General features: G+C 33.4%; 2 protein-coding genes across 3 annotated transcripts in view; one reads left to right on the top strand and one right to left on the bottom strand.

The window, feature by feature from the left end:
- The window catches only part of LOC116346515 (WD repeat-containing protein 47), a 56,650-nt gene extending 35,968 nt beyond the window's left edge, over window positions 1-20,682 (bottom strand). The window contains exons 1-3 of one of the 2 annotated variants that reach the window (XM_031776633.1): window positions 20,628-20,682; window positions 20,314-20,564; window positions 19,969-20,097 (exon numbers count right to left, since the gene is read on the bottom strand). In XM_031776633.1, coding sequence (XP_031632493.1) covers window positions 19,969-20,097; window positions 20,314-20,366 — 182 coding nt within the window. In that variant the 5' untranslated portion in view covers window positions 20,367-20,564; window positions 20,628-20,682. Of the gene's footprint in view, window positions 1-172; window positions 1,367-19,968; window positions 20,098-20,313; window positions 20,565-20,627 lie in introns of those variants that run through there. The other variant, XM_031776615.1, reaches the window with a different exon arrangement.
- LOC116346536 (hexokinase type 2) lies at window positions 12,196-15,344 on the top strand. The gene has a single exon (XM_031776646.1). It carries the CDS (start codon window positions 13,706-13,708, stop codon window positions 15,071-15,073), a length of 1,368 nt encoding a protein of 455 aa, XP_031632506.1. The 5' UTR covers window positions 12,196-13,705; the 3' UTR covers window positions 15,074-15,344.
- Window positions 20,683-20,688: the final 6 nt, after the last annotated feature.

The raw sequence follows: 20,688 nt of genomic DNA, 5'->3' as shown, positions 1-20,688 counted from the left end.
TTTTTTTTTCTCTCGCACAAATTATTATTCAATGCTATTAGATAATGATAATTTTGAAATAATTCGCTTGGAATTTGGTTGAAATTTGGCACAATTTTCAAAGGTGAATTACTCGAATGCTCTCTATCTCTCTTTTTCACGATATGTCACAATATACAACCATATAACGCACCATAAATTATCGAAATCTCGTTTGACACGTTCATTGATGAATGAATATGATTGATTGCGATCTTTATTGCTTCGAATGTTCTCACTACTTGCACTATACGATCGTGTTTTTCGATTGTCACTTAGAATGGGATAATAGCCGGTGGCTGATGCACTTCGCGTAGCATTTGACCATTCTTTTTGTGTTGTTCGTTGTTTTAGCATTTGTGCGGCACCATGACCTTTTCGCAGAAATTTCGGCTCTTTTTCATCGTCGATGCCCGGAAACAAATTTGCAATTATTTCATCCGGTGAATCATAGCACTTAAATGTGACCGTATTGGTGCGTTTATCGGATTTAACACCTTCAGTCGCCGCTATCAATGACGAATTCAAGCAAATTGTCGATTTGGATTTTTGTTTTGTGTTCGAACTACAAATCGATTTCAACGATGGTTTTGATGGTGCATCAATTGTATCGTTGAAAAGGCCATTTATTTGATCGTAGGTTGTTGGAAATGCACCGACCGAATACCGTTTATTCGGTGCACATGAGTCTACAGACGATTTCCAACTGGGCGATTGTGGTGTTGACGTTCGTGGCGAATATAATGCGGAACTACTAGAAGACGTTGAATGATGCCTTTGTCTTTTCTGGTTCACCAAAGACGACGAACTGCATTGTGATGTTGGCGTACGACTTCGATTCACTGGTGATTTTGAATTTCGTACATGTGTTGTTTGCTCTTGCATATCGTGTAACATACAGCCATGATAGTGTTCACCGGGCTCACATGGCCGACGAGGATGCAAACGCTTATTATGAATCAACATTTTTTTTTTCTTAATTATTTGTCTCTTTTGTAACTCAAACTTTGTTTTTCACTTGATCACACTCTAATTTTTCGTTCAAAAGCAAAAATTATTTAGAATTTGTTTTCTTTTAAATATATTCCGATGTAGGGTTTTATTTTCGTTGTTTGATTTTTTTTTATATCTCGATTAAATACGATAAATCCACCCCGAAACGTAAAATCACAAAACGCACACACGCACGCACGCTACAAGATAAGTTGCAGTTACGATAAACGCAAATTAACTAAAGCCATGTCTGTACGATCACAATAATTTATATTGAACAGAACTGACATGAAAAGAATCAAATTGCACTTGCGCGCAACAGTACTGATCATCGCGATGTGTATACATGGTAGCGTGTGAAACACAGAGACTCGATATGCTCGATACAAGTCTCTTACTTGCTATGTTAGTATCATTAGGTGCAGACCTTAACGTTTTTGCGTTCAAATAAACAAACGACAACGACAACGACGACAACAACGACAACGATGGCGACGAAAACAATAACAACATCAAATTTGTTTGCTTTGAATTGAGTATCTATTTGATTTCTCTTTATTTCTCTGCTCACCAAAATGCTGCGTATTTTATCTCTGATTGGCATGTAATTCATCGAAATACTGCACATGTTGTGGATTTCAGACGATTTGAATAATGCTTTTGTATTAAATTCTTTTCCTATAATTCGTTTTTATCGATGTGTATGTCTGTGTGTGGATTAAGGGAACACAATATTTTCTGTTGTGCACAAGTTGAAAATGAGTCGTAATCGCTTCGATAAAACAATTGATCGCATGTGGAATGCGAAAGTGGCGATAGCAATGATAGAGAAGATTACGCTAATTTTTCGTTAAACATCATTTTACACACATCTACATATGAAAGCTCCAAAGGGCCAACATTCACTATCAAAAACTTTTGATACGGAATTCTAAATATCTGAAATAAATGTCTCTATGTAAAACATTACATCATTGTTTGCATTCCTCTTTTTTTTTGTCTCTAAAGAAACAAAAACAAAATCAAGCCTGAATTAATGACGCATCAATCAAATTCCATTGGTAATTACCACAAACGAAAAAATAATTATAACTTGAGCTGTCCAACTATCAATTACCGTGACATTCGTATTCACTGGAGCTTAAAATTGTCTCCATTGTTAGTATGTAAGTCAGAAAATAAAGCGCAACTTTGGCGCAATAAAAATGATACAACGTACAATGCATTTCGATGGGGGAGAATATATATCTACTTGCTGTTTTTCGCCTGCAATTATATTACACGATACAGTACTGTTGCTTAACTTGATATTCTAATTGTTCCATGACTTGTGAACGATTGTACATGCTGTATTAATACGAAAATAAAGTGAGAATAAAATCGTGATGATTACCATTCGCCGTCAGACATTGACCGCCAAACAGAATAAATAAATACATTTTTTGTTTGATATATTTCGGTTGCCTTTGTTAAAAAAGAGCTGCTCCAAACAATGTCTATTTTGAATCGATAATTGTGGTATTTTTTAATGTCAATTGATGATTTTTGAATTGTGAACGACTCAATAAACCATTGAGCTAGCGACCAATTCAACGAAAGGAAGGAGAATGCACTTCGAACAATCACATCGTTTTGAATTCTTATTGAATAATTCAGACGGCATCCATTTACTTGCAATGCACATACATAACAATTATCAATTTGATCGTTTATATCAAATTGTTGAAATAAAATGTGGTGCTAAAGGCTACGTTCTTTTTATAGAACGAAATTCGAACAAATGTTATCACACCATTTACTCAAAAATATTTTGCACTACATTTGGCGAAACATTTCACTTTATCTTTTCAATTCGTGGTGTCATTTGATCAAGGACTTGTTCAATAAATATAATTACGATCAAATTGTCTGGTTGTTGTTGCGCTTTAAAACAAATCGAAATTCAACTTTCGAGCTCATATTTTATATAACTTTATATGCTTTCGATTAGATTTATCAAATGTATGCAACTGTTGCACACAATGGCATTCGACAAATAATTCGAATTTTATCGGAAAAAAACCCCAGACTCATTTTTAAAAAAAATTGTTGTGCCATTTCAGCAAAATGTGCATTGTAAATAATTTCAGCTCGGTACTTTTTTTTTATTTTCTCCACAATTCATTATTATCGAGGGAGCAATCCCGTGTCGGTGAATAATCAATGACTAATTATTGAAAATTTGAATTCAACACGAGACAAATTGCTATTGGAATATTTTATTTTTTATGATCATTATAAGTGCCGTAATGAATCACATATATACATGAATACCATTTTTTTTTTCATTGTGTTTACGCCATTCCCCAAAGGATTTACATTCGATAGAAAAACTGAAATCGTCTAGGAAGCAGATCTCAGTTCTGTCTGTAGACTGATGTACAATTATTCTGTAATTGCCAAGTTGAAGGTTTTGTGTTCAGCATGCATTCATGGAAGGATTGTACCGCAAACCAATGTTACATAAATGCGTTGCAAAGTCAAAACATTTACGAACATTGTAAATTATCAGTTAAAAACACGATTAATCGCGACAATTAGTCAGATCGAATTGAACTTTTGCTACTTGGTCTTAAAAATATAAATTCAGAATACAAAAAAATACGATTATTCTTCGCAATAACGGCGCCAAGTGGAATGCAATTTAATGAGAGAAAGAGATAAAAAAAGTTGCAACCATATGCGCAGAATAAGTTAATGTGTGCATTTTTTTTACGTCAATCAGATCGATTTTGTTAAATAGTACGTTAAGATTGTGTCTGGGTTTTATTTTATCTTATATGTTCACACATCTGGATCATTGGAAAGCTGCACAATTCATGTACATTGTACATTTCATTCAAATTGATAATAACGCAATCGAACTGAATTGTGCGAAGCATTGAAGGAAAGTGAAATGTCCGAAATGAAAGCAAACAAAATAGAAAATTGATTAAAAGAACTGGCTGAGATTGCGTTTTATATATATAATGCTATGAATGTACATCTCTATCTCAAAATTCGGTCAACGACTAATACTTTCATTTTCGTTCAAAAAATGGTTGGTGTCTTGTCAGTTGTTGTCACCATGCTCACCGCCCAAGCCTTTTGACGGATCTATACATTGACTGATGTGCTGAAGGAAAAACGGCGAAGCCCAATGGAAAATTACGCAAAATTAGCACATACATTTTGTGTCTGACTTTTGAATTCGTTTGACACTTGATTATTCATTGCTGAATTTGATACGATACGGCGAGAATATTTTCGACTCTATCTACTATCATTTGTTTACAATTTTTTTTTTCACTCATAACAGTCCAAATTCAAAACAAATCTCAAATCACATAGCAACCGTTCTTAGAAAAAATCAAACTGATTATTGCGCGTATGCGTTTTTTTAGGTATGAAATAAGAAATCGACCCTTTTTCAACTATTCCGATCAGTTGACAAAAAGTTGAACATCAAAATGACATTTTTCTGCATTTTCGATGTTTTTAGTTTTCTATTCTTTGTGTGATTGAAAATATTATATTTAGCGAGTAAAATTCATAGCTTGAATAGGATCATATGGGCATTTTAAATAATGCCAATTGTTATATATCTCATTTGATTAAAGTGAACTGTGAATTGTGTGCAAAAAATTAAATGAGGGACAATTGAGTTGCATATTGCGTTTTACGATCGTAAAACTCAATTGAACTATTTAGTATTTACTATCATAAAATGTTAGACTATTGATGGGATTCAAAATTGATAACCAAATGAAATGGGCCCAAAGCACGGATTTGCCTTAGAATTGCAAATTTTTCTCATTTTCGAGTTTGTGTCTAACCCCAAGAAATGGACAGAAGAATCTTTAAAAATATTAAAAAGAGACTTGTATGACTTTAAATTGTGCATTTCATCAAATAGTTTCATTTTACTCACAAATTATTTTTCTGACTTTTATTTTATCGGATTTACAAAATTCATGAGCCGTTTCAGTACTTCTTTCAGCAATTGTTTGGTTTCAATTTTCTTCTTCGATCTTTGAAGTATTTCAAACAACAAATTGTTCACATCCATTGAAAGGAATGTTTGAGAAATTGATAAGAAACGAGACGATTAATAAAGTAATATTTAATTTGAATGCTCTGGTTATTGAAAAGACTCTGGAAAATTTCTGTGTACGTATGATTAACAAATAAACGCACAATTTCAAAGGTAATGACCTCGACGGACGGTAATCGATAACAATGTAATTAAACATCAAATAATCAATGATTTGTTTGTGTACAAGAAAAAATTCCGTTGTCTATCAAATATGGAATAGGTAACTTGTTGAAAAGCAAGACATTTCATTCATTTCATTATGGTCAGTGGGAAATTTAAATCAGTTTTCGATTTTTTTTCCTATTGAATTTTTTTTATTCACACCTTCGGTTTATGAATGAAATATGGGGACTTACATTGAATTCTAAATAAGTATTTGTTTTCAATTTCAGAAGATAAATATACTATGGCACTCAACCTTAATAGCAATTAAAAACTGTTTTTTTTTTTGCAATTCACGTTTCTTCGAACTAGTGTAATTGAATGGGTCATAATAAAAATCCGACTTGTACGCAGAGTCTATAAAAGTGGAACACAGCGTTTTTTTTTACATAGAATTATTGTTGTATTACAACAAATAAACTATGTAAGAAAAACTCCATGTTCCACTTTTATAGAATCTGCGTACAACTCGGATTTTTATTTTGACCCATTCAATTCTAGGTGATTCGTTATCACGATTAATTTGCTGTTTCATTTGTGTTTTTTTATTATTAACATTTTTATATATTCATGTTTTCTTCTTTTCTTCAATTCGCTCTATGAATCACAAAAATTAATTACGTAATTTGCGATCAACGCAAAATTGGATAAAGAAAATGAAAATTCGACCAAAATTTGAAACTTCGATGGCAAAAGTAATTTTTTTTACACACAATGCAACGGATGGTAACGCTTTTTTTCGGTTTCTTAGTATAAAAGATATCTTGCACCAATTTTTTTTCTTGTTCCAATGCATAGAAACTTATTATGTAGCACCAGCTATTGCATATTCATTAATTATTTTCAATGTCAAACAACTCATAAGGTCGCATTCGATTTGAACGATTCATTTCAAAATGATTGATTTAAATCCAACTGGATATGTTATGAATTTAATTTTAGTTTTGCGAGTGTAACCAATTCTCAAGTTCAATAGAATTTTCAACCGGAAATGAAAGTAAATTGATCAATAGGATGACTAATACGAACCGCACAATTGAAATATCAACTTTAAACTGAATGTTTTAACTGATACCATTGTCAAACAACAACAAAAAGAAGATATATATGCACTTCACAAAGTATACGAAGCGGGAGAAGCTTAAGAGAAAGCCGGCATATCGTGCCGACGTAGAACTTAAAATATACAAAACAAAAGTAAAAAAAAACCAACATTCAAATGTTCTGTGTTCATTTTTGTCAAATATTGAAATATCCATCCATATGTGCCCATGTGTGTTTTTGGGTTTGTTATCAATATGTTGTTATGCATATAAATGTAACGTGTGTACGCGCTCCCCGAACCAAAAACCAAAACAATTGTTATTCAGACTTGCTGGTCTACAATCAATGGCCATGATGATATCATTTATGATGTTCAATGTGTGTTTTTGTACCTTCATTTCAATGATCAATCAAAACAGTGAAACCAAAAAAAAGTAACGAAATATTTACCGCGTGATTTTCGCACATTCATGCCATATTAAAACAAACAATTAAATGATGGTATTTGCGAAAGACGCATTAAAATAGAAAATATTCGCGTGAATTTCAGGGAAGTGAAACAAAACTGAAAGATAAAATAAGAAATTGAGCAAAAAAAAAACACATCGACACCATCACGAGACATGCAGTTTCAAAAAAAATGGCATCATTTCGGGTGTACGCGCCTTGAATCACATAAACACCATCATCGTTAGTATTCATATATTGCGTCAGTTTTTGGCTACTGTGTGCTCACATTTCATTTAAAACGAAACATTATAATAAAGCGAAACATGAAAAAAAAAGGAAAAGAAACAGCTAAAATTACGAGAAGAGCAAAAAAAAACACACACTAACCAACAAGTTCAAACAAGTATAAAGACATTTGGCATCGTTGCGTGCGCGTACGCTGTATGGCATTGTAAAGCTACACATGACATTTGTACCATTTAACTGAAATAATCGACACACAATTAATGATAATGAAGACAAACTAAATGAGTAATATACAATCCGAATGGTCAAACTCAAAGTTGGCGTCAATAAAAAAAGAGGAACAGTTCAACAGAATTCGATATGGGAGCCACTTGAACGGTTGTTTCAGTTTTATTTTTGACATTTTATTAATGGGTTTTTGTATCGGAATAGAAACAATTGGAATGTTTCCTATCAGAAGGTATGAACGATCGATATCAATTTGTATTGATGATCAATTCAGGAACTAAATGACTAGGCAAAATGTAATAAATCGATTTTATTTTATGTTGTTGTTGTTGGTTCTAAAACAAAGTTCATATTGAACACATTTTGATCGATTTGTTCACAATCACTGTCACTGCCATCGGTTAAATAATAATATTGCACGTGCCATATGCATCAATACTTATAAATTATGTCTTAATGAGAATGAAAACACCCGATCTGACTACGGTTGTCTTCCGCTTGAATATTTCAGTCTTTCGAGGAAGAATCACATCCAATTTGAATAGTTTGGATATTTGATTTCATGAAAGGGATACATTGTGACATCATCCGTGCCATTACCCGTGCACAATTTGTATTCGCATTCGTAACCGTACTTTGCCACTTCGTTCATAGCTGTGGCTAAAGTTTTCTCTTCTTCTTCTTCTGTGCCTTGCTTACGTTTTATATTCACTATGATTCTTCGTTCGTTTTATTTATTGTTGCTATTAGCTGTGTTTCATTTTTCTCAATGAAATACACAATGAGTCGTAGAGTCAGAGTCACATGTGCAAAGAAAATATAAAGAAGAAGAAAAAAAGCGCAAGCACGTCATCAACGAAACAAAACGTTTTGTTTATTTATAATTTGGCTTGATTTGAAATGTGTACGTGATGCGCTCTTCATTCTCCTCTCGATTTCTTGGCAGTTTTTTTTTTCGCAACGGTCACAAAATGCAGTATCACGTTGGAATGTGTTTTGTTTCTAATGCCCGTGTAAAATATTCATTTTTGATATATAATTTTTTACTAATCGATGTGTGTAACACCGAAAAGAAAAGAGAAATTTGAAAAAAATAGCAAAAACAAGATAAAATGTATATGCAACATCAGAGTTTAGCATATATGAATGATATAACAAATTCTGCGATAGAAAATGACTATTCAACACCTTGGTTGTCGCATTGAGATAAAAACACAGGTAATAAATAAAAACAAAATAAATGGTAGCACTCCATTTCGGAGACCAAACATCGCACTGTCAGCGTGTGAGAACAACAAACATACACTTCATATACAATCATTTCAGTTTTTTTGTTTCTAATACAAAAACGAACACAAAAAGGAAGTACAAGCAACAGCTGAGATATAATCGGATGTGATTTGATATTGTAGTTTTTTTTAAAGTCTAATTGATATAAATGAAATACGTGTAAGATTCGATGAAAAATAGAATGCCTGTGAATTTGGTATGTATTGTCTGCGGTGATGAGTATATTGATAGGGTCAGAACTGCACTTTTGGTACGTCATTTTGTTGTTGCTGTAGTTTTTTCTTACTTGGGAATTTAAAATGTGAACCATCGCATTGTAAATTTCAAAAATGCGCAGTATTTACCGAGACTATTTTGATTTTTATCGTTTTTTTTTTTCTTTCAATTTCATTGAGTATTTTTCGTGTTATTTTAAAAAGGTGGCCATTCAACGGAACCTCATATGTAGCGATAGATAGAAATCGGACATTGCGCTTTCGTTGTTTATATATTCATATTTCGTTATTGTTGTTGGGTTGTTGACAAAAATCATGGGCCAATCCAATGTGGTGGGCACATCATATAGAAAACGCAATAATTTGTATCGAATATGATGTATTCTGATCTATACGACAGAGTCTGTTCGGACAGACAGAAGCGGGGAAGTAGCTGAGAAATAATTGTCGTCATTATCTGTTGTGTTGTTTGTCGGAAAACAACACAAATTAATAAACACATCAAAAGAGGCAAAAAACTAACTTCTTTCTCTGTCTGTCTCTCTTTGTGTGTGTCTTGTTCTCGTTGCTCTATTTCCCGCTGATCACCATACATACGTCAATCCTATTTACTCATTTGCTTTGCATCAAAATCAAACAATATGTATTTGTAACTGGTAAACAGATCAAATGATCGAAATGAAAAAAAAAAATTAATCTAATACAGTGTAAAATGGCGAGAGAAAAAATATAACAAGCAAATAGTAAGCGCAAAAAAATTGCTTTGTTCAGCTGAAACGGACAACAAACATTTGAACTTATAAGAAACTTGCAATTGTATTGACTGTTCATTAATTTAAAGGCATTTTATTCATGGCTGCTGTGTGAATGCACAAATGTTTTACACGCAAAATAAGACAAATCGATCACAGGGCCACATATGCATTGTCGCACACTCCACTCTCTCTCGCTCTCTCTCTCTCGCTCTCTCGCTCTCTCTCTCTCGCTCTCTCGCTCTCTCGCTCTCTCGAATTCATATAGATTTTGCATTCAACATTAAAACGTCTCTCTTTCCCCTTCTTTCGCTTTTTTTCTTTTGTAAAACTGTCTTCTTTGCTCCAATTTTAATTGGATATTATTCACATTTTATTAATTGTTTCAATTTAAAGAGGCAACGAATTGCGTTCATTCTTTTGATGTGGTTGCTGATATTAAGGCACATAACAATTTACATAAGTAAAATGTGTTTTCTTAGCTTCTCAACTATTTTCAGAAATATTTGGGACTGTATGCACTCAGCTAATGCATATTCACTATTCAGTTCAACTAGTGAGACATTATACATGACAAACAAGCAGCAAAACAAACATATTGCACATTCATAAAGAAATACCTTCGGCAAAAGCCGATTGATTGTGAGAAAATTAGAAGAGAAAACTTAAAAAAAATATGCATAAATAATAATGATGATATTTCGTGTTATCGCAAATCGGGGGAAGAACATGTACTCACAAAAAAAGGGGGCATGATCCGAGAAATCAGAGGCAAAATCTCCTAGTGTTTGTTTATCGGTGGTTTGTCATCGTGTCGACGTTCGCTAGGAAGCGATTATATATATATTTTTTTTTGTTGTGAAATAATTATTGCGCGCCTCTATCCACATTCGATCGTGTACATGATATGTGTTGTGTTGACATTGTGTTTGCTTTGTTATGATTTAAAACTTGTTATTTGCCTATCAAGTATAAATATTGGTGCACGTTTTGTCGAAAATAAAAAGAAAACTGAACTATTATCGGTTGTATAAATGCGGTAGATAAAGATGGAGATAGAAAAGAAATAGCGAAAACATAGCGATTAATTCGAATGGTTCTTTAGTATCGCTATAAAATTAGAGAATATTTTATTAGTACAATGCGATATACGAAAAATTAGACAGACACATGTACGCGACTATAACATCAAAAATAGTACAATTCGTATGCATTCCAAGTTGAAAGAATTTGGCAGAAACTATAATATGCCAAGATTCAAGCCTGTCAGATCCGAAGTTCTTCGAATCTATTTCAATTCCTCGAAAATCTTTATATCAATTTGACTTGTATTCTAGAAGCTGTGAATAATTCCCATTTTCTTCGTGGTAAATATGACAAATGGTCATTCACTTTATTTATTAACAACGAAATGTATGAGTGTTTTCGTAAATGGTCAACTTATTGCGTATACAAATATGCTATCAAAGCAATGTTGACTGTATGCATATAGTGTCGATTGATTAAGCGTTATAATCGTACCACTGGCACACAAACATGCAAAGCAATGTGCCAGTACCTACAAAAATGCCAAACGGTCAATCCAAAAAAAAAAAAATAATAACACACAACATACAATCGCCGAGAGATTGTGACGTCAATTCGGTATCAGACGCTCGACAAAAACGATTCACTCACACAACCAAATATTAACCTGCCGTACTTGGGTCTCGATTGTGTCGAACAGAGAACACACTCAATATGCAGCCAATCAGAAAACGGCTTGCGTCTTTGTGTTGGTGGTAAGCGCTCACTTTCTATCTCGCTTACACTACATATATGTTAATTATCTACAGCCCCGTTTGTGCATATGTTTTCCACGCTATTTTAACCATGAAAAACGCTCTACGTGTCGTTGTGTGCATACAACTCCAGAGTCTCGGATTGTGATACGTGTTATGATGTGCGTACACTCTATAGATATAAGGAAATATATGAATGATCTAACACACAATCACATTCACATGGTGTGTCACGCGAGATTATGTCGCACAAGCGTATTCCGTTTATTGTATATCACATTTGGATTCAGTGTGTTTTTTTTATCTCTTCTCTCATTCTCTTCGTCTCTTCTTTTCGCCTCTTTCCTATGCTTGTCTTTGTCCCATTCACCTTGTAGCGAACGCGCCTTCTTCTTCATACAATTGATACACATATTAAGCGTTAACGATTTTATTTATTTCGATTTTCTTTCTCTTCTTTTCTCAAATCGTATGAAATGATTGTGCCTACGAAAATGAGCCAAAAAATCTAAAGATTGCGAATTAAACAAAAACAAGCAATGAAATGATGAAAAATATTTCATCGTTTTGTGAACACATTCATTTCTATTTTCGAAATGTTGACGATCAGAAAATGTGTACACAAAAATGCTCAATATTTTGGTTCAATAGAATTACTCAATTTCATAGTAAGATTGCTACATACAAATGCAACAGCCGTATATCCATTAATACAATGATTCAATGTGCTGCGGCCGACGCGCGCGCGTGTGTGTATGTCTTTTTGTGTGTGTATGAGAGTTTTTTTTTTCTACTTCTCTCAACGAAATATATGTTTGGAATGAAGTGATGTTAGGCCGTCTGAGCTTCGGCTGCTTTAATTCAAAGAACTGCAATTCACAATCATCATTGTGAAATATACAACTGCACACGCAGCACATACAACCGATTGATTCGCACAACACGAAAAATCCGATAGACAGTCTAAAGAGAGTGAGAGATACCAATACATTAACATAAAACGCATACCATTGAAAATTAAGGAGAGAACGTATTCCGTATTCACGAGTGTGTTGTTTTTTTTTAGCGCCCGATATTTCGTCTGTTTCGCGCAACAGCGACAATTGTATTTTGTGTCTCACTGTGAATATTGTCATCGTTGTCGTCGACGACGTATAAAAAAAAATTAGTGTTTGCCTGTTCTCGCGCGTAGCGTTTTCTAGTGTATAGTTGATTGTCAAATTGTGGACTGCGCAAAACAACGAAAAAACGTCTGTGCGCTGATAAGCAGCACGAGAATTTTTACTAAATCAAACGAAATATATAAATTCGTGCCAACAACTGACGGTTGAGAAGCACTGCCCACCGACGATTACGACTCAGTTTTTTTTTTCTTTCTTTTTCATATTGTGAGTATATATAATCAAAGTGCACATGAAGTTGGTTTTTGACATTCACAATACATTTTTCGAAGCGATAAAAAGAACGTAAAACAATCACTCAAACAACGTGAAACAGTCGAAACGGGAAGGAAAGAAGTAAAGACAAATACGATACGAAATATCACATAATTTCTTTCAAATCGAAATTGATTTAGAACGCTCAAGTTTACAATCGTGTTAAATAGTGGCTGCTTGGTCGATTCAACGAAATTCAGCACATACAGACAGCCATACAAATAGCGAACAGAGAAAGCATTGTGGATGATTTCGTCTGAAAAATTCGCAAAGTGAAGTCGCATGTTTGAGAGAAAAATTGAGAGCAAAAGAGGCGAAAAGGAAAGCGCACCACACACAGTATATAGCAACATTTTGTGTTCGACGAGCAGTCACCTTTAAGAAAGGTCATTACATAACCAAATTTTTTTTTCTTCGTATGTGTGGTATACGTTAAACCGTTACGGGTTGTTTGTGAAGGACATTGCACATATATAAATTGAAAAAGTGCGGAAAATTTACCAATCTTCAAATTGCGTTTGACTATTGAAACTAGCGAGAGCACAGCACAAACAATAAATAAGTCACCGATTTATTCGAAATTGAAAGTCAATGACTGAACGATTTTTAAAAGACGCAAAAAAAACGTTTTAATAAATTCATTCACGGCTACGAGAACAACAACTAAACCAACCAAACAACCAATATTAAGTTATTATTTATTTAGTGTGGTGTTTTAAACAGAATAGAGATAGAAAAAAAAAAATACAAATAATAATAACAATAATAATATTAATTGAAAGTTCATTGAAAAGAAGTCAAACGAAATAAAAAAAAAAAAACGAAAAGGGAAAATACACGAAACGTAAGAGCGATTGACGAAAGCAGTTCAACAGAACAAATTGAAACGTATACAAAGTAAAAGCGAATACAAGCAAAGAAACGAACACTAGAAGATTCAAATTAAAAATAAATCACACAGTCAGACTACAGCAAAATGGGTACAAAAAAGGCTGATGCAAATTCGCAGCGAATCCGCGATGAATGTGAAGAATTAATATTGACCGATGAACACATGCAAGAGTTAATGAAACGAATTATCCACGAAATTGAACGCGGTTTAAGTGCAAAAACACATGATGAAGCCGATGTCAAATGTTTTATCACATATGTTCAAGATTTGCCAAATGGCAATGAACGCGGCAAATTTTTGGCCTTAGATTTGGGCGGCACAAATTTCCGTGTGCTCATTATTCATTTGAATGGTGAAAATGAGTTCAAAATGCAATCAAAAATCTATGCAGTACCACAAAGCATAATGTTGGGCAAAGGCGAAGAGCTATTCGATCACATTGCCGAATGTTTGGCGAATTTCATGAAAGAGAATAATGTGTACGCAGAACGTTTGCCATTAGGATTCACATTCTCATTTCCATTGAAGCAGCTCGGTCTGACCCGTGGCCTTCTCGCCCAATGGACAAAAGGTTTTGCATGTTCGGGCGTTGTTAGTGAAGATGTTGTACAATTATTGAAAGATGCCATCGCACGCCGTGGAGACGTGCAAATTGATGTGTGTGCCATTCTCAATGATACAACCGGTACCCTAATGTCATGTGCATGGAAAAATCATAACTGCCGAATTGGATTGATTGTTGGAACTGGTAGCAATGCATGTTATGTGGAAAAGGTCGAAAATTGTGGCCTATTCGACGGTAATTCCAAAAAATCGCATGTTATCGTTAACACAGAATGGGGAGCATTTGGCGATAATGGTGCCCTTGATTTTGTGCGAACACAATACGATAGAGAAATTGACGAGCACAGCATAAATCGTGGCCGACAAATTCAAGAGAAAATGATATCCGGCATGTATATGGGTGAATTGGTGCGATTAGCATTAGTTCGTTTTACCAAAGAGGGTCTATTATTTGATGGCCAAAGTACAGACATGTTAAATACCCGCGGACGATTTTTCACAAAATTTGTGTCAGAAATTGAAAGTGACAAACCCGGCAGCTACATGTATTGTCGCCAAGTGTTGGAAGAATTGGGAATTGATAGTGCAACCGACGAGGATTGTGAAAATGTTCGCTATATCTGCCAATGTGTATCAACCCGTGCTGCACATTTAGTATCAGCCGGTATTGCTGCATTAATTAATCGAATGGATGAAAAGAGTTTAGTGGTTGGCATCGATGGTTCAGTGTATCGTTTCCATCCAAAATTCCATGATTTAATGACAGCTAAAATTCGCCAACTTATTAAACCAGATATCAAATTTGAACTTATGCTATCAGAAGATGGTTCGGGACGTGGTGCTGCGCTGGTAGCAGCCGTTGCGTGTAGAGAAGAAGGCCGAAAGTAATAAAATTTATATGCATACTATACATTATAATGAATAATTACTATTGTTTAAATAAATAAATAAATAAATAAAGAAAATCTATTCTAGAAAATTAATTATTGATTTATGGAGAGAGATATATATTAAAGTAAAAGTAACAAAAAAAAACATGAATGAAAAGGAATCAGTTAAATCTGAGCGAGACATGAATGATGAAATTTGTGAACAAAATTCAATAAGGTATAGAGAAATCAAATGAGGATAAACACAAACAATAACAAAAAAAAAAAAATCAATCAATTTTGAAATTAAATGGCAAACACCTCACTCAAAAAAACCTATTAGTATACACAAACAACAACAACAAAAAAACACAAAGCAAAATACAAGCATATAAACGAAACTCAAGTGAAATGATCTTCATGATCATGTGCAAGCTAAGAATAAATATCTATATACACGCATATATTTAGGTCGCAGACTTGAAGCTATATGAGAATAATAGAGACGCATGAAACACAGAATTCTGCAAATCGAAGAACACATTTTCAAAATAAACAAAGATAAAAATGAATTTAGACATATTTTACTATATTATTACAATCTTTTTCTTTTTATATATAAATATATAAATGAAAGAAGTATGAAAGAGATATGAAACTCTAAATTAACTATATTCAATGTATGTCAAATTGTAAAACCTAAATGAATTTGTGCTTCGATAAATTAAATAAAGTTGAGCAATTTGTTGGAATTATTTTAAATTCGCATCTTTTTCTCAAATGATTTTGAATATGATTTTGATATGAATATCCCAATAAAATATAGCTACAAAATATATAATGACAACACGAGTGTGTTGCGGTAAGCCAAACGAAGGTAAACGTTTAAGCCGTAATCATTTGTCGCATTTTTATCATTTTTTAAATATTTCTTATAGTTGTTGTTGCTGTCATTGATATTGATGCATTCTTTTCAATTGTAGTTGTCTTTAGGTCTTGCCTGTGGCGCATATTATAGAAGAGAAGAATGCGACCAGATTTACAATTGCTAAAAAAAGATATGGTTTGTATGAATGCACATGGAGACAAATTCAATCTTTGTCTCTCTGTCTCTCCTGGCGCGCGCATGTGTGTGTGTGCGTGTGTTTGATTCCGGTATGAGCCAACTAGTTGCTATGGACAATAAATTCACAACATGTGTACACTGTATAAATACAACGCAGTAACGACTAGAGGTAAATAAATAAAAAACCGTTTCATTCCAAGTGACAACGAACGAAATAGAAAAACAAAACATACACACCGAGGGCTCAAATGTATTCATATTTAAAAGTCATAAGGCGACAAGTAATTGAATAGCCATTAAAAAGTTGCAATTGATCATGTACTAATAAGCAACAATATAACAGTGATAAATAAGCGTATAAAGTGCTTGAATAGACCAAGCGAAAACATTCCATGTGTCGACCGTTTCATATATATATCGAATTGCTTAAAATGACAACTAATATTCAGACAAGTTCGAGCACACATACAAATGAATTATGCAACGGCCCGATATGTGTTGTTATGTGGCATATACGAAACCTGTCTTATTGCTCATTTGATTAACTATTTCTTTAGGAATTGCCATTGCTATTTGGTTGTTTGCTCGTGTTTTTCTCTCTCTCTCTCTCTCTCTCTCTCTCTATCTCTCTTTTCTTTTCTCAATCGATCATTTCCTCTCCCCTCTAGCGTCTATTTTCTTCGATTTCACATCAAATTCGAATATAACATCGATAACAACACAAAGGGATCCATTTGATCGCATTTTATATCGATACAAATTGCGATCGTTGTCGCTTTCAGAATATGAATAAAACAATTTTTTTTCACCGATCACATCCATTTACATTTTACAGCAAAATACTGTGAAAATAGGCAAACGACCATCGTAATGAAAAGAAAATTTTGAACTTTAAATAGAAACAAATCAAAGCGGTCAACAAACAAATGATGATAATAATTGATCATTGAACGAAATCAAAGTTAATGATGTCAATTGATAGTGTTGCTTTCTTGAGGCGTACACGGTCAAAAGCATACCAATAAAATGGTTTACGCACTGAAAATTTTCTACATTTAGAATGGAATAAGTTGTATTTATTACGGTTCGCTACAATCGCGCATCGATTCAAATTGAATTCAGTGACGAAAAGAATTTGCACAAACAAATTTTATACGATCTCTCTCTCTCACTCACTCTCTCTCGCTCTCTTTGATGTATTTAAATTTGTAAGTTACTTTGCTTCATTTGATGTGTATCTTGTGCTTCTTTTTCTATATCTTCCTCGACTTATTACTTTTCTCTCTCTCCCTCTCCCTCTCCCTCTCCCTCTCTGTATGTCTCCATTTTGTTACGTCTTACTCTCTATCATTTAGCACATTCGCACTTTATGTGCTCGTTTTAATGTGTTCATTTTGCATGTTTAACATTTTCGAGCTATTATTACTTGGGTGTACTACGTACTTAATATACAAATTAAAATGAGCGAAAATTGTTTTACGGTTTTATTGGTCAATTCTTAAGTTCTTTTGTTTAAGTGCTACAAACGATTAACGATTAACGATTTGTATACAATCATATTTTATTTGCCTCACATTATTGCTGAAGCAGTAAAGTTTGTAGGTGGGGAACATACTGAAACTTCCAAATGAATTTTGCATTGTCATCGCAAACAGGCATCAATAATAATAAAATTTGTACCAATGTGTCCTTCGAATTTCTGTATTTACCATTGTACTGAATTATATTTGTACGAAATGTATGAAACAAAAACAAATTAATATTTCCTTACAGTCATTGCACTGATCTTATGTTATATCTGAAACGTGTAGACGCATGCGTTCGTTCGACTGATCTTAAAAAAAAAACACCCCAAGAAACATACATACCACATGCACACACACACACAAACGCGGGCGCGTGCGCGGTGATTACATTCACAGATTGAAATTCAATTTGAAGTACAGGAAGTGAATTAAGATCGATCGATTCCGGATTGCTTCAAGTCATACGCTTGCACCTTTGTTTCCTACATGAATCGAATCTAAGCACGAGCTCTATATATTTTTTTTTGTTTCATTTGCATCATATCGGATTTGAAAACAAATTGTATCTGGTTGGTGTCCTTAATATATGAACATTTTTTTTCTATCGTCTGAGTATAATTCTCTGTGCAACAGCAATAAGCTATTCACTGCCGATACATGACATTGGCATAACAATAATAGGGCGATAGAAAGAAATACCAGAAAAAGAAGTGCATACACTCTTAGAACAAATCCGAACTATACAATTCGATTATAAATTTTGATTGCGGTTGATATTTCAGTATTATTATCAGAGCCCAGTAAACAATTGAATACTGATACGAGACAGAGGATTATCATAAATAGTTTGGCATATTACATTGCTTATCTTATATTGATTGTTGAGAGAATAAGTGCACGAAAATGTATTCAAATTTAGAAATCAATATTGAGCATCGATGACGAGCAAGTCAAAATATCAATAAAACGCTTTTAACAAATTGATATTATGCTGCGGTAGAAGTGTTATTTTAGCGGATCGTCAATTTTTCTCTGTCGTTCATGCTGTTTTATCCAATCAATGAACAGAACTATGACAAACAGAAAAGGATTTGTGATACAAGTTTTTGCGTCTGTTTGTTTTGTTTGTTACGTTTTTTTATCTCTCGATGTGATCTTTTACATAAAATAGATAAGAATAATATGACCATAATTTAGATAAAATTTAACTCATGAATGGAGACATATGGAAATTAGAATAAAATTTTAAAACGATAAAAGAACTATAAGCGAATTCCTTACGAATTATATATCAGGCAATTAAAGTCGTCGATGTAAAAAAAATGATTCACATACCAAATTTTTAGATTAGTAATGTGTGCTGAATAAATGCCAACAACAAAACCAACGGCATCAGTATCTGTTTTTTTGATATTCAAATAAAAATATAGTCAACGACTATGATAGTAAACATATGAACGCACATCTACACATTCATGTCTAATTCCAGGAAAGAAAAGACATAGTTGACATTCCAGAAAAAAAATGAAATACAATATACAAGTAAGCGAATATTATTCATCGAATAAATGAAGCAAACAATTTTAACGAAAACGGAGCAATAAACACATATTCAATATGTACGTCTCGTCTTTATCAACCAACAAGAAAGAAATCCAAATAAAAATTATTTTATTGTGGACACAATGGCTCATGAAATTCGATCCAAATTAAATATCCACACATATGGTCAAATAAATTGTTGGCAAAATGTGGCCAAAAATTTCACATTCAAATAATATGGTAAAAATTCCAATTGGAAACGATATTGTAACGAGCAATTTGGGATATTTCATGTGATTGTTTGCCGCAGCTCTGTACCCCGGCTCCGCTTGATTTTTGTCAATTAATTCAGGTTCGTACTGAGCCATACACACACACACACGCAAACACACACGCAAACACACCGATTACTCAAAACAAGATCGCTCGAGACTATACTAAAGACGAAACAAAAAAAAAAACAAATCAATTTTTATTTATATACGTATACATGACTGACTTAAATTCAATCATATTATTATATATACAAAATTAGAGAGATCTATTTAATAAAGCAACCGAATTACATAACTCACAACGGTCAATATACAATACGCATTCAGACTTTTAAAATTGGAAATAATTATAAATAACGAAGAGAGAAAAAAACGCAGTTATAATTTAGACGATGTGACGTGACCGCAAAAGAAACAGAAAAACAAATAACAAAAAAAAAGAGACGCGCATCTTATATTATTATTTTATTTGATATTTATTAATATAATATAAACATCTACTTACGTATCAGTCATAACGCCTGAATTTACTGACGATTCACGGTTCATTTTCTGACGTTGGAATTTTTCAAAAAGTTCGCCACCACCATTGCCGCCTGCATCGCTACTATTTATCGGTCCCGGTTTGTTGTTACTAAAATAAATTCGACCATTAATTTTCACTTTAAATCATATTTAACCAATAATAATAATACTCTAACAATATACGTAAAATGAATTGAATTACGTCGAATTTAAAATGGTTGACATTTTTAATTATTTTTTTTTTTTCGTTAATTTTTTCATTAATCTTTTTAATTTCTGTTACATAGCGAAAAAAATAAAAATTCTGAATTCTGAATGAACATACGTTCGATTCGATGCAGCTGGTATTTCGAAAGCTGTTCCTTTTGGCACTTGCATTTGATTGAGTTGTGGCGGTTGCACCTGATTTGTTGATTGTTGCTGTTGTTGTATTTGACTTTGTGTTGGAATAATAACTTTATCCGTGAGTGAATCTCGTCTCGAACTCTTTGCCGTTGACGTTGCTGTGCCAGGACTATCACGACCACCAGAGCTTGTCGCACTATCCAATTGTTGATTATTTATTATCGAATTTTGCTGTAAAACGAAATTAGGGATAAATAGTTATTTAATTTTCGACAAAAAAATTAAAATATAAACCTTAGGCGGTTCGGGTGATTTTGATTGAACTGAAGCAGCCTCTTGGATTGCTGGAAGGGCC

Source organism: Contarinia nasturtii, unplaced genomic scaffold, assembly GCF_009176525.2.
Source record: "Contarinia nasturtii isolate CC-2019 unplaced genomic scaffold, AAFC_CNas_1.1 Cnas_scaffold_129, whole genome shotgun sequence".
Taxonomy (NCBI): domain Eukaryota; kingdom Metazoa; phylum Arthropoda; class Insecta; order Diptera; family Cecidomyiidae; genus Contarinia; species Contarinia nasturtii.
This window is presented reverse-complemented; position numbering and strand designations above follow the sequence as displayed.